Here is a 15,443-nt window from a genome sequence, read left to right on the forward strand (position 1 = left end):
ACTGGGTCTCTTCCCAATCGATTTGTTTGAATCCCCCCAATACTGAGGCTGTCCCTCGGCTACTGGGCGGGCCTTCAGGTGTTTTGTTTTCGAACCCCGCTGGTGCCGGGGTGTCTGGTTTCCCATACACTGTTGCAATCACGTCCCTATTTGTGTCCATTGCCCCTGGGATCGTTCCCTTACCATGTTAACTGTCCCGGAGATTGCCTCATTAGTATGCGGAATGTTCGTTTCGGTGCTGTCTGCTCTCTTAGCAGACAGAATACACATTGGCTTTTTGCAGCCTGCTTGTGCTGCAAACTTTGTCCATTTTACCCTGCAAGCTTTGCGTTCCTCCATTTTGTATTGAGGGAATGGCCAACTTCGGTGGTTACATGACCTGGAACCTGCTGCTTACCAAGGGTGGTGGAAATAGAGATGGTCAATGATTGCAAAAGGATATTGGATGGGAACCTGAGGGAGATAAACAGGCTATGAGGTGGGGGAATGGGACTGACCGGATTGTCTAGCGAGCCGGTATAGATTAATGGGCTAAATGCCTTCTTTTGTGCCATAATAACTCTATGGCTCTCTGAACTTCCTCCCTCCCCTCTTTATCTCACCCTCTTCTCACATCCTTCCATTTCTTTCTCCCAAATGCACTCATGTATTCTCAACATAGAAACAGGAGAAGGCCATTTGCCAAAGTGTGTTCGAAACAGATATATCAGGATGGTGACCAAATGCTTGATCAAAAAAAAGGAGTGACTCAAAGGGAGCTTTAAGGAGGGATTTCCACACTTTAATACATAGGACGCCCCAAAGAAATTAAGCACTTTTTGAAGTGTTTGTAACATAGGAAGTGTTGCAGTCCATTTAAGCCTGGCAAAGCTCCCACAAACAGCAATGTAATAATGACCAGATCATTTTGTACAGTAATTTGATTGAGCAATGAATATTAGCCAACATATCAGGCAGCACTCCCCTGCTAATCTTCGGCATGATGCCATGGGATCTTTTCCATCCCACTCAAGAGGACAGACGGCGTTTTGGTTTCAACATCTCATCTGAAAGGCGGCACCTCTGACCGTGCAACTCTCCCTTGGTACAGCAATGGTGGTGTTGGCCTGGATTCTCTTTCGTGGTCAGGTCTCTGGCGTGGGGTGGGTGGGGGGGTTTGATCCCACAACCTCCTGACTCGAAGGCATGAGTGTCACCCACTGACAGTGAAAAAGAAGCTTTGGTCCAATTCATTCACCATTTGGGGAAACAAGATAAATTGAAATAAAATCGATTAGGATTCAATGGTAAAAGAGGAGGAAATTGATAAATGTGTGAGTGGAGGCAAGAACTGGGGGGATTTGTTGCGGGGGGGTGGGTGCTGGGGAAGAGGAAATGGGATGGTTCATTCAAAGAGCTAGCATGGACAAGAGGGGCTGAATGGCCTCACCCATGACCGTTGCCCGCGCGCGAGAGACGGACGGCGGTTGGGGGTTTGAAATGGTGACGTGTCTCACGCACGCGCCGCTCCCACGTGGCGGGCTGGAGGCGGGGGTGGGGGTACTGCGCACGCGCGGGGTAGCTCGGCCGCCAGTGCACTGACATGGCGCCGGCGGGGAGGCGAGGGAGCGGGCCGCTGCTGCTGCTCCGGCTCTGCGTCGCCTCCTTCAGCCTGTGCGGCCGCGCCGACGGCCTGGTGGAAGGTCTCTATTGCGGCGCCGTCTCCTGCTACGACGTGCTTGGCGTGGCCCGCGACGCCGTCAAGAGCGACATCGCTCGCGCCTATCGCCAGCTCGCCCGGCGCTACCACCCGGACCGGTACCGGCCCACCGAGGCCGGGGAGAACCCCGAGGAGCGCTTCCTGCTGGTCGCCACCGCCTACGAGACTCTGAAGGTCTGCAGAGGGGAGGGAGGGAGGGTGGGTTTGAGGCTTTTTCCCCACTCCCGGGAGGATGGAGCATCTTTGTTTTTGGGGGGAGGAGATATCTGTGGAGGATGGGGCGGAGGTCCCATTTGCTGTGGGTAGGAGGGGGCACCTGTGTGGGTGTGCAGGGCGGAGGGGGCACCTATGGGGCAGAAGGGTCATTTGAGGTCATGAGTGATTGTGGCTATGTTGTGAGGTGTGCAGTGGGGATTATGTTGAGTATCCATTTGGGGGCGAGTGTGGAAGGGTATCCTGAGGGTGAGGGTGCTGCCTGAGGGGTGATTGGGGTTGGCACACTGCAGCCTGACACTTGGTGTTTGCTGATGGTGCTTGTATGCAGATGTCAGCTACTGGCAAATGAAAACATGCATCTCTGGTTACTGTGATAGTTAATTTTAAAACATCCAGTCTGTAATAGCTGGTTGACAAACTGCTTTGGTTTGCATGGAAGATTTGGCAACTTGTCACTTCAACTTGTTCCTCAGTTTCTCCTTCCCAACTGTCTAATACACTCGAAAGTATTTTGCTTCGGGGTTAATTGCTAACCTTATTTCCAGAGGTATAATTTGTGGAATCACTGTTAAAAGTATGGAATTATATGTTTAAATCTCTTGTTCATGTTAATCTTTTGGAAGTAATTCCGATACAGATAGCTGTTAACGGTTCTGGTGAGGTTGGCTGAGGGATAAATGGTAAACCAGGCCCTGAGTCCATGTTGTTTTTGAATACAGCCCTGGGATCTTGTACATCCACCTGAATAAGCCAGCAGGACCTCTAACACTGTAGTTCTGCTTTTTAGAATAGTGAAAGGATAGCCTAGATAATTATGCAAGGTTTGGAGCATGGCTAAAATTTGCAGCTTCCTCACTTTAAAAACCTGTGTCAGCAGAAACTGGAATTCAAACATGGGACCTTTCTAATTCCTTTGGTTCTCCTACTCATTATATGAACATGATTGTCAGTCTTTTATATTTTTTCCTAATGTAGAGAACAAATCTTTTGTCATGAATAATTTTAAATTTCCAGTTTGAGAGTTGAGGGCGGGCAGTGATAGATAGGAACAGGAGGAGGCCATTCAGCCCGTTGAGCCTGCTCCGCCATTCAACACAATCACGGCTGATTGGACATTTCAATGCCTTTTACACCCACTATCCCCAGAGCCCTTTTAAGTTATTGTTGATCAGAAATCCATCAATCTCTGTAAGAAACCCACTCGGTGTCTGAGCTTCCACAGCCTCTAGGATAGAGAATTCCAGAGATTCACAGCCCTCGAGAGTGAAGACATTCTCCTCACCTTGGTCCTAAGTGGCAATTCCCTTATTTCAAAATTGGGCCCTTGGTACTAGACCCTTCAACCAAGGGACTCATCTTACCTGTGTCGACCCTGTCTATCCTCTTTAAGTATTTTGCGGGTTTCAATGAGATCACCTCTCATTCTTTGAAACTGTAGAGAATACAGGCTCAGTTTGCCCAATCACTTTCATAAGTCAGTCCCATTATCTCCGGAACAAGCCTGGCGAAACTTTGTTGCACTTCCATCTGTGGTAATATCCTTTCTGAGGCAAGGGGAACAGTACTTCAGGAGGGGTCTAAGCTCCTCTACAATTGCAGCAAGACTTCACCACTCCTGTTCTCAAACCCTCTTGTGATAAAGGCAAACATTCCATTAGCCTTCCTAATAGCTTGCTGCACCTGCACATTAGCCTTCAGTGATTTATGCAAAGGGGCACCCAGGTCCCTGTGTACATCTATGCTTTCTAATTTCTTACCATTGAGGGAATACTCCACATCTGTTACTTCTAAGTGGATTACCTCTCAGTTTTCCTTCTGTCCTGTTCTTGCCTGCTCCCTAAGTCTGTCCAAATCCTCCTGAAGCTGCTTTATATCTTCCTCGCAACACATCTTTCTGCCGAACATTGTGTAATCTTGGACTGGTTTACCTCACTTGGCTAGACATGGTGCAGAGCAAGGCCAGCAGCGTGGGTTCAATTCCGTACTGGCTGAGGTTATTCATGAGTGGCCGCCATCTCAATCTTGCCTGAGGTGTGGTGATCCTCGGGTTAAATCACCACCAGTCAGCTCTCCCCCTCAAAGGGAAAAGCAGACTATGGTCATCTAGGACTGTGGGAACTTTACCGTACGTTATAATCTTGGAAAAATTACATTTGGTCCCCGTATCCAAATCAAGACCCAATTATTGATCCTTACAGTACTACGCTATCCACAGGCTGCCAATGCAAGAATGGCCTGTTTATTTCTACTGTTTTCTGCTTGTTGGCCAATCCTTGGAAATGGAATGCTACCTATTGCTGAAGATGTAAAAGCAGGTCCTTATTAAGCACCGCTGGAGTGCATTTAGATTTATTGTCACTTGTACCGAGGTACAGTGAGAAGTATTGTGCGTGCAGTCCAGGCATACATGAAAAACATAGGACATATGATAAATACACAATGTAAATACATAGAAATAGACATTGGGTGAAGCATAACGGAGTGTAATGCTACACAATACAGAGGATGCGTGGTGTTCAGTCCCTAAGAGGGTCATTCAGGAGTCTGGTAACAGTGGGAAAGAAGCTGTTTTTGTATCTGTTTGTGCATTTTCTCAGGCTTTTGTAAGTAAATCTGTATGAAAGAATATGATTAATTACTGAAGTTCCATTTACATATAGGCTGTAGAAGGGTCTCAAAGACTGGTCCAAAGGCTTTTGGTGCTTGGGAGTAGCCTACTAATCTAGAAAGCCTGACTGGAATAGCAGTAACAAACATTGCCCATTATATGTATGCGTTGAGAAATTAATTATCAACTACTGATCCAGGCAGAAGGTTTCTCGGTACTTTCATCAGCAAGACTGTTTAAGTTTGACTTAATTGCAGTTAATAACTCTTTGATGAGAGAGGCTTGTACTCTGCCCTCATTTCAATTAAGTGTGTTACATTTGGTATATGTAATGCACTTTTTATTCTTTCACAATGTTACGGGTCCTTCTTGTTCCCTTATTTTCCCCTTTTTATTTTTGCAGTTACATTTTTGCTCCATAGATGATTTGAAGTCAAACCACAAGCTGAAAGCAAGGTTTGATGGGAAATGAAGTGTCTCTCTAGAAAGACATAGGCCTGAAGGCGAACCTCGAGCCAAGGCCCAGTTTGATGAGAAATGAGATGTTTCTCCAGGCTGCCTGAGAGTACTGTATTTTCTAGCCTCTGGGGACCCTGAATGAATGACTACAAACACTGGCTAGAAATCTGAGTCTTTAGCATGTTATGAAGATAGTGTGCTAAAGAACTACCATCTAAAGACTCATACTGTATATCTTTTGACCTTCAACCTTATTGTTTTTTTACTCCTTTCCACCCCTCTGTGTTTGCCTGTCTTGTGTGTGTCAGTAACAGTGGAACAGTTAAAGGGGGTAGTCGGTATTAGCTTGTTACCAGTTGTATTTACTGCATAATTTCATGATAATTCTTGGTATGAATAAACAGTAATTGTGTTTAAACTTACAATTATTGGGCAGCCAAGGGCCAAAGACTTTGGGTATTTTTATAAGAATTATTGGTTAATTCACTTGTGTTGTGACTCTGGGGCACTAGCCAACGGTGTCATAACAACGGGAAGAGGGCATCGCTGGCTAGGCCAGGATTGTCATTGTCCATTCCTAAAGGGTACGGCCACACTGCTGTTAGGAAGGGGGGTTTCCAGGGCCATGGAGGGAACTTGCAGGTAATGGTGTTCCTATGCATCTGCTGCCCTTGTTCTAGTTGGTAGAGGTTGCAGGTTTGGAAGGTGCTGTTGAAGGAGCCTTGGTGAGCTGCTGCAGCGCATGTTGTAGATGGTGCAATGGCTGCCACTGTGCATTGATGGTGGAGGGAGTGAATGTTGGAGATGATGGATGGGGTGCCAATCAAGCAGACTGCTTTGTCCTGGATGGTGTTGAGCTTCGTGAATGTTGGAACCATACTCATCCAGGCAAATGGAGAGTATTCCATCGCACTCCCAAAGTACTCCTTGAGTAGATTTGAGAGTGTTGAGTAGATTTGAGAGTGTAAGTGAGGAACCCTTGTATAACAAGAATTGCAGGTTTCTACATGTGGTATTTTTGATACTCTCCCTGTTTATAATTAGAGAATTATCAATAGAAATTATTGAAATGTATGCTGTTACAAACTGATCAGAAGTACTGTCCAGCTTTATACATGAGCTGAGAATTATTACGTAGTTAGTAATTGCCATTTGTTTTTAACGCTGTATCTTGCAGGATGATGAAGCCCGGAAGGATTATGATTACATGCTTGACCACCCTGATGAATTCTACAGACACTACTACCATTACTACAAGAGAAGGCTGGCACCCAAAGTGGACGTTCGAATAGTTATAATTGTGACAGTTTGTGCTATATCACTCTTTCAGGTAAGGCAGTTATGTTATGTTACAGAGAAAGGAAAGACTTTTTTTTTTTAAATAATAAATTTAGAATACCCAATTCATTTTCTCCAATGAAGGGGCAATTTAATGTGGCCAATTGACCTACCCTGCTCATCTTTTGGGTTGTGGGGGCGAAACCCACGCAGACACTGGGAGAATGTGCAAACTCCACACGGACAGTGAACCAGAGCCGGGATCGAACCTGGGACCTCGGCGCTGTGAGGCAGCAGGGCTAACCCACTGCGCCACCGTGCTGCCCTAGGAAAGACTATTTGAATGTTGAGTGACAGTTCCAGGAAGCTGCCGAGTATCTACATCAACAGGCTGGATAACAGTTCCTAGTCAGTAAACCTTATCTCTGCTGACATAATCTTATTCATATGTTCTCTTGTTAATTTGGTTCCTCCGTTACGGGACTGACCTGGTATTCCACTGTCAACTATATTTGCTGTAGGATTTATCAGATAGCACAAGTGATCTAACTGGAAAATAGTTATAAATTACTTGAAAAATTAAACTTTTGATTCCTGCTGAGGGACTGGTGGAGCTGGATTTATTCACTTTGAAGCAGAGAAAGTTGAGGGAAGATTTGAAAGCAATGCTTAAAATTAACAATTCCGGTGGAGAAACAATGTTTCCATTGGCGGGAGAATCAGTAACCAGAGGTGATAGATTTAAGATGATTGGCAAACAATCCAGGGAAGAATCTCTTCCTGTTCACGGATTAGTCTGATACAGTTTAAGGTAGTGCACAGGGTGCAGATGACTCAGGCGAGAATGAGTGGGTTCTTCCAGATAAGAGGTTTGGGGGAGGGACAGCGAATCAAACGCACATGTTTTGGGGTTGCAAAAAATTGGGAAGATTCTGCGTGGGACTGTTCGCAGTCTTAGCTAGGCTAGTGGAGGAGGAAGTGGGCCCGGACCCTTTGGTGGCGATATTTGGGGTTTTGGAGAAGGAGTCCATGGACAGGAGGAAGGCCGATGTCGTGGCCTTCGCCTCCCTGATTGCATGGCGACAAATTTTGGTGGTCGGCATCACCACCAGGGGTAGCGGCTTGGTTGGGTGACCTGCATGACTTCCTGCGGTTGGAGAAGATAAAATGAGTTAAGGGGTTCTGCAGAGGGGTTTGAGAAAAGGTGAGGGATGTTTGTGACTGTTTGAGGAGTCGTTCGTCACAGGGGCCGGGGGGACGACGCTTTGTGCAGGCTGTATAGTTGATTGCTGGGAAGTATGTTTCCCGGGATATTTGTAACCTGTTGTAACCTGTTTTGATACATGTTTGTAATAAAATACATTTTAAAATACAAACAATCCAGGGAAGAAAATAAGAATTGTTTTACGATCGGGAATGCCCGGTCTGAAAAAGTGGTGGAAGCTGGTTCAATAGTAACTCCCAAAAGGTGATTAACTATGGACTTGGGAGAAATTTACAGGGCTTTGAGGAAAGAGCAGGGGAGTGGGACTCTCCTTCAAAGAGCTCTGTCAGACAGAATGATGGCCTGCTGAGATATTGTTCCAGGGACTGAATGGTAGACATGGGAGGGGGGAAATGGTATGTTCTGATACCTCAGCTCTGTTATAATATTCAGAGCAATTACACTATGCTTTGTATCTAGAAAGTTTACATTGTTTCAGCTTTTATGGCAGTTGGTGTCAATGCCTTACAATTGTTACGATACAGACTAGCAGCCCAGAGGTATTGAGTTCAGATCCCATCATTAATTTAAAAACGGGAAAGAATGACTAGTTAGTGACCTGGTCGGATATGCTCATGTCCTTCAAGGAAAGGAATTTGGCATCCCTGTCTGGTGTGTTCTACGTGTGACCCCAGTCACACACCAGTGGTGGTTGACTCTTAATGCCCTTAAAATGACCCTTCAAATTGCTCTGTTTTAATGACACAAATCCATAAAAATTAGGAACTGGAATAGTCCATTCACCCCTTTGAGCCTGCTCTGCCGTTTTATAAGATCATAGCTGATCTGACACTTCCCTGCTTTCTCCCCATAATCTTAATTCCCCGACTAATTAAAAAACCTAATATGTCGATATGTAGAAGGTCCAACACTTAATGAGGAATGCAATGGGGGTTTAATTCGAAGAAATTGTATTACTACTGAAAGCAGGTAGCTTTCTTGCAGCAAGTACATTATTCAGGATTTAAGTTCGTTTGATGTAATTTCTAACAATACTGATTTGAGGGTCGTTTATATTTGTAAAATGGCTTTGTGCTCATTTTTGCACCGTTGTGTGTTTGAATCTTTGTTGTTGCAGTACTACAGCTGGTGGAGCAGTTACAGCGAGGCCCTTCATTATCTCACCACTGTGCCAAAGTATAGAATCCAGGCTACAGAAATTGCTAAGCAGCAAGGTCTGCTTAATAAAGCGAAAGAAAAAGGGAAAAACAGACGCACTAAAGAAGAAATCAAAGAGGAGGAGGAGGAAATCATTAAAGGCATTATCAAAAATAACATTGACATTAAAGGGGGCTATCAGAAACCACGGCTATACGACATACTCCTCTTCCAAATTGTTTTGGCTCCTTATTTCATCTGTAGGTATGTCATCTGGTACTGCAGGTGGATTTACCACTTTCACATAAAACGGGAAGAGTATGGAGAAGAAGAGAAATTGTACATTATCCGAAAAAATATGCATATGTCACAAGGCCAGTTTGACAGTCTTGAAGATCATCAGAAAGAGACATTTCTTGAGAGAAAGCTGTGGTTATGGGAAAACTTTGAGGTAAGCCTTGCATGTTGTAATCAAGAGCAGGATAAGTTATTTTCATGCACAAAATGAAAACCCTGGTCTTGAAGAATGTGGAAGTACTGTAATGGACGTAACTCTCAGTCTCAGATATTTGTCGCATTATGCCTGATACACCTAAACACACAACGACAAAAAATTAAATCAAAGGATAATGCACACTGACAAGTGCAAAATTTAGACAGGCACCTAGTTTTAGAAGCTTTGTCACCTCCTACAAAGGTGTTATCAAACTGAACAATATTTTGTCATTGTTCACGGTTATAAGTTGTTGCTGGAGGGGCGGCAAGGTGGCGCAGTGATTAGCGCTGCTGCCTCATGGCACCGAGGACCCGGGTTTGATCCCGACCCTGGGTCACTGGAGTTTCTACCTTCGCCACGTGTCTGCATGTGTATCAGGGATGTGCAGGGTAGGTGGATTGGCCACGCTAAATTGCCCCTTAATGGGAAAAATAAATAAATTGTTGTTGGCATAGATTTTATATTGGGGAAAATAGCTGGTTCCATGGATTCCCTGAAAAAATTCATCTCGTACATGTTTGTTTTCTTATTACTTTTCCTTCACCCTGAACTTGTTGACTCCTCTGCTGAGGCGCAGTCAGTGGGTGACAGTTGCCTCAAGTGACCATTGGTAGTGACTGTCAATGCGCTGCTCAGCGTTACCAGAGGAATACAGATTCAAAGCTGCTGGAAATGCTCAGACGATCTGGCAGCAAATGTGAAGAGCGAAGCAGTTTCTGGTCGATGACATTTCTTCAGAACATAGATGAGAAGTTTCTCAGCCACGTCCCATTGAATGATGGAACAATGTTGAGGGGCTGAATGGCCTACCCATGTTCCTAGGGGTACTGCGTCCAAATCTGATCTGATCCTATTCTTCCACAACCATCCCATATGCATGCACTTCAGGCAGGGTTCACTGGATTCTGCTTCAGTGAGATCCCTTGTTAACTTTGCCCCCTTGTAACCTAACTACTCAGTTGTAATGCTTATGGACCTTAGAGCAATTGGCTAACTCGAGCATGAGCCAAAGATCAACCATGGCACACCTTACTCCCACTGGATCAGCCCACTGAGCTGAAGGGGAGCAGTGCACCCGAGAATTTAATTATATGTTTTTTTTAAAGGTTTATAAGGTGGAACAAGAGGAAGAGCTCAAAAAGAAAGTAGCTTCAGATCCTCGATGGAAACGGTATCGACGTTGGATGAAAAATGAGGGGCCAGGGAGGCTGACCTTCGTAGATGACTAAATACCTCTGCCTTACACCAGTGTTTACAGAAAATGTCTTTTTATACAATAAAAACCTATTTTGATAATGGAATATAAATATAATTGATCTAAACTCAGGATTCAGTTTATACAAAACAATTGCAGCCCTATTACCATTTAGATTCATCCCTCCCAAAAAGATGCATGCTCAGATATTATCAGAAATGATATTTAATGGAACGTGACTACATTATTTCCATTATTCAAATTATATTTTTTGAACTGGAAGGACTAAAGTTGACCAATTTTTACAATTTTGGTTGCTTATTCATTTTATATATAAATATATTAATATATAGGTGAGATGGAAATTGCATTGACAAAGGTTAGCCAACTGTAGCATTTATGGTTGTAAATTAAAATGTCATAGAAATAAAAGTTAAAATGTGAGATTTGATCATTTAATGGTTATTTGGCTTTCTCAGGATGTTAAATCTTGGCTGGTCCAGACCAACTGGCAGGAGCTTAGTTAGAGCCAGTATTATATATTAGATAGAATCTACAGGAGCCTTGTGAACACAGACTCTGGTTACAGTTTGCATTAATGGTATTTATTGCTTGCACCCCCCCCCCCCCCCCTCCCCCCTCTTTGTACACCCTTCGCTTCTGGATGCACTAATTTTACCATCATTAGTTCTCTTAAAAAATCTCTGATTTGCTTCGCAAGTCTCAATTCTTGTAGCTGATCAGCCAAATACTAAAAGTTGGTGTATTTCTTTTGGACAGCTCGGTTCTCTGAACATGTCCTCTTAAGGACTTGACAACATCCATCAAATTAGCCAATATCCACTGTTGCTGCCGACTCTCAAGATAGAGCTGTTAAAATAACTACTTTACTTACTGTGTCCTTAAGGTCTCTTCCCAGCTATTGCAGTACTTTAAAGGGGATCTTCATTTTGCCATTTATGTTCATTGCCGCAATTTGGATTTTAAAAAACGTATTTAGCATTGTTTCAAATTAATGAAATCAATCTGGACATTAATATGGGGCTGAGTACCTTAGTGCCAAGTAGCTGTCAGTATGTAGACGAAAGTCCAAGCATAGATGATCTTTATGAAACACAGGCAAGATTGAACCTGTGTTGCACTAAGTTGGTGCCTCCGATTCAGCATGCAGTGACAGATACAGAACCCTGGTATAGCTAATCTCTGGTGACCACAAGCTAGTTTGCTAGAAAATGTTAATTGAGAAGCAGAATACTGCGGTTGCTGGAAATCTGAAATAAAAATGAAAAATGCTGGAAATACTCAGAAGGTCAGGCAGCATCTGTGGAGAGAGAGAATGAGTTTCTCCACAGATGCTTCCAGCATTTTATATTAGAGAATGTTGATGGTTTTATTAAAATGTGTATATCATGCAGTGAATCGTGACCATGTATCTCAACTAAATGCTTAGGCCAGGACCGTTTTTGCACACTTGGGTCTATTAGTATTAGACTAACATGAAGCCGATAATATAATTTTATTTAAGGTTTGGTCTTACAATATGCATCTTCCTTAGCTGTCCACCCCAAATCTAATACCTTAGACAAGCACAAAAACTTCTCCAGTTGTAAGTAACTTGTTGAAATATTCTTCATCGTGGCTTTGCAATGAGATACTGAAGCAAAGTCCCCTAATTTCTAAGCTTTTTGAGGCATAACATATGCACAAAAATATTTAGAAGCATGCATTAATAAGATAAAACACAACCGACCATTTAGAATGTTATCAATGCCATTGACAGATCACTCACTGTAGACTTGGGCAAACCCATTGAGAGTGGCAGGCAACAGTTCCTATTCGGCAGCAGACAATGAAAGATGGCGGACTTGTGATACCAATCAATTTGACAATACCTAATTGGGGAAGGGGTGTTTGCATTATATGTTAGGTGAATGCAGTTTTGCTTCACTAGCTTACAAGTACCACTTAAAGCCACTTTCATTGGAAAACCGGAACTAGGATTTTGTTTTGGACGTAGAACACATAAAACATCACTTGCAGTTCACAAAGTTTTATAGTGAGAATAAAGTTCTCAAGCGAAGTCGACCTGAACTCTGGGAATTTATTGCTGCAAAGACTTGCATCCATGTGAATGAAATATCTGAAGACAATTCACAGGAAAAAGGAACACTAGCATTTATATGGTGCCTTTCATGAAAGCTATGACCAAATATATTTTACGGCCAATTAAGTATTTTGGGAGTGTAGTCACTGTTACAGTATGGGAGGTGCAGAGCAAGCGCCCACAAAACATTGTGATAATGACCAAAATCCTTTTTGTTTTGGATTTGTTTTGTTTGTGTTTTATTGTCACATGTACTGAGGTCCAGTGAAAAGTATTGTTCTGAGTACAGCCCAGACAGATCGTTCCATACATGAAAAAAAAACAGAATACGTCAATACGCAATGTAAATACATAGACACAGGCATCGGGTGAAGCATACAGGAGTGCAGAACTACTCAGTAGAGAAGATGCGTGAAGAGATCAGGTCAGTCCATAAGAGGGTCATTCAGGAGTCTGGTAACAGCAGGGAAGAAGCTGTTTTTGAATCTGTTAGTGCGTGTTCTCAGACTTTTGTATCTCCTGCCCGATGGAAACAGTTGGAAGAGTCTTTCCTAAATTAAATGATGTAATTTGGGAGGTACCCTTGGCTTAGGAAAGTGAACTTCAGATAGGGTATCTATTCCTGATTACTGTTCATCTACCTGCCTTGGTAAGATTTTTATTCTTTCAAGGAACCTTTAAGTGAGCTGTGCGAATGGCAGGTGATAATATATATATTTTATATATATATAAAAAATCGATATTCAGTCATCAAATTGTCCAGGAGCTTGTGTGCAAAGTGGCTACTGCATTCCCTATTTTGCAACAACAACTGCACTTCAGCTGACTGGCTGCAATTGCAGACGACACAACTAATAAGAGTAGCAATGGTAGGACTTTGGAGGTTGTAAAATATTGTGTCTGAGCAAATATTCGGCAAGGTATGAAAGTTTTCATTCTGGGGGGGGGGGGGGGGGGGGTGTCTTGAGTTTAAAAAAAATATTTTTTTCCTTAAATTTTGTTGGAATACGTTGCTATTGCTGAGTTTTGTCGAACATTCTTTAACATTTGTTATAATGCGCTAATCGGGATTCACATGCCAGCCTGAGAATAAATCCAATGTGATTAGCATATCTCTTTTACTCTCTCCCTCTTTGAGTTTGTTTTTTTAAACTTAATATACTTTTTGTCCTGTTATATTTTTTGAACTTTTGCCCTTGGGAATTAGTGCAGCAGGAAAATGGGTCAATACTGATTGTCAAAACGAAATGACGGTGCTATTCAAATGAATAAACAGACCATTGGACATGTAACTTGGGTGTGAAATTACGAGTAGAGCTGAATCTGAGCCACCTATTGTTGCTGATTTTTGTGTAAACAGTGTCAAATGTCGCATTATAGGAATGAAAGTGTGATCCATATGAGCTTGCAAGGCACAATTAAATAGTGTAGCAGCACAGAATTTCTGGAGCTATTCCATAAATGCACACCTGATATGTTGTCGGTTTTTCCTTCCAGTTACTTTCAAAGAAAGTTTAAATATTACAATTGAGCCAAGTGACAATTCAAGAGCAACTTGTTTTTCTAAATTGGCTTTGAATTCCACAGGTTCTAAATATTTTTATATGCTGCAAAGACATTTATTGAGAATATAAATATTTATATACAGACATGCCACCTCACGTGAGTTAAACGTTTAAAATAGTTTCAAATATCTAAAAACCCTAATATTTGTGTTACTCGCAAGATGATTTCATATTTGAAGCCACCATTTTATTAAAGAAAAATATTACTCTATATAACTACTGTTCCAGCGCGGTCCTTTAATAGAAGGATTCCTCTGGAGATCAGAAAATAACACTATTCCTAACAAAGTGAAGTGAAACACTGATCGCTGCCTCCAGCTGATAATTAAAATCTTGCAAAGTGCAGCTACTAATCCGTATTCTTGTGTAACATGGATTGCTGAAAACCCTAATGTATGCTTTTGTTGCCTGCAGACTCAGCTGTTGCTGTACTCCCAGGGATAGCATCTCACCTCCTCCACACTAAACTTGAGCTCATTCAGATCTGCACATCCTTTCTTGCGCCGTGTCCCATTCACCCATCGCCCTTGTGACTGCTGACCTATATTGAGCTGCAGTCTGACAAAGCCTCGATTTTTGACATCCTCATCCTTGCGTTCAAATCCCCCCACGACCTTCCTCACCCCTATCTCTAACACCCTCCAGCTTTCCGATCTCTACACTGCTTCAATTCCAACCTTTTTGAGTGTCCCCAATTTACTTTATCCATCGACTTGTGGTGATGCTTTTGGCTACGCTGGACGGAAAGGTGTGGAATTTCTCCTCTCAACCTCTCCCTCTTTAAGCCACCTCTTTGTCCAAACCTTTGGTCAGTTCTACTATCGCTGTCAAATTGTGTCTTGAGAGCATTTCTATGAAATGCCTTGGATCATCTGGAAATGCAAGTTGTTAAGTCTTGACTGCTGCATTTTTAAATGTGTCTATTGACGTTTAAAAAAAAAACTAATCATAACATGGCGTCCATAAACACAACGTTCTCCCTGTTCACCTCTGCCTCTGAGATACTGCTTAGGTTTTAAAGAGAAACGAGAAATGGTTGCCTTTTTTTGCAAAGAATTAATTTCTTACCCGGGGCAAAGTTTCCTCCTGTCAAATTTCTGTTTTGAGGACTGAAAGGGGTGCTCTATCTCTAATTACGATGTTGTAATGTTTAGATAGGCAAAGGTTTGGAGGTGAATGATGCTGAAGATATTCCAGGAATGTATTTTGCATCAACTTTGTGCCGATTGCAACATCAGGTAGACACCACTGGAGGCTCATTGCATACAATGGGCTAGAGTATGTTGAGTCTCTGCTTGCAAGTTTCACTTGCCATATGAGGCCATGAAAGCAAACAAGCATGAAGTCACGTATCAGTATTGGTATATAACTTTTTGTGAGGGGAACAATTTTTAGTCCATTCTCCACAGTAGAACTGGTGAAATTTGTGTTTGTATCTATTCGCCCCACGTACTCCCTTTC

General features: G+C 42.8%; 1 protein-coding gene across 1 annotated transcript; it reads left to right on the top strand.

Moving 5' to 3' along the window:
* Positions 1–1,567: 1,567 nt before the first annotated feature.
* dnajc25 (DnaJ (Hsp40) homolog, subfamily C, member 25) lies at positions 1,568–12,739 on the top strand. The gene is made up of 4 exons (XM_038804148.1): positions 1,568–1,873; positions 6,160–6,312; positions 8,603–9,073; positions 10,225–12,739. The coding sequence occupies exons 1-4, from the start codon at positions 1,583–1,585 to the stop codon at positions 10,345–10,347; spliced, it is 1,038 nt and encodes a 345-aa protein (XP_038660076.1). The 5' UTR covers positions 1,568–1,582; the 3' UTR covers positions 10,348–12,739.
* Positions 12,740–15,443: the final 2,704 nt, after the last annotated feature.

This window comes from Scyliorhinus canicula, chromosome 8, assembly GCF_902713615.1.
Source record: "Scyliorhinus canicula chromosome 8, sScyCan1.1, whole genome shotgun sequence".
NCBI lineage: Eukaryota > Metazoa > Chordata > Chondrichthyes > Carcharhiniformes > Scyliorhinidae > Scyliorhinus > Scyliorhinus canicula.

Excerpts from the sequence above, each read along its gene's own strand:
- dnajc25 (XM_038804148.1), top strand. The coding sequence starts at position 1,583 with ATGGCGCCGGCGGGGAGGCGAGGGAGCGGGCCGCTGCTGCTGCTCCGG. Across the intron at positions 1,874-6,159 it reads CCGCCTACGAGACTCTGAAG|GATGATGAAGCCCGGAAGGA; the intron begins GTCTGCAGAGGG and ends TGTATCTTGCAG. Across the intron at positions 9,074-10,224 it reads GGTTATGGGAAAACTTTGAG|GTTTATAAGGTGGAACAAGA; the intron begins GTAAGCCTTGCA and ends TTTTTTTTAAAG.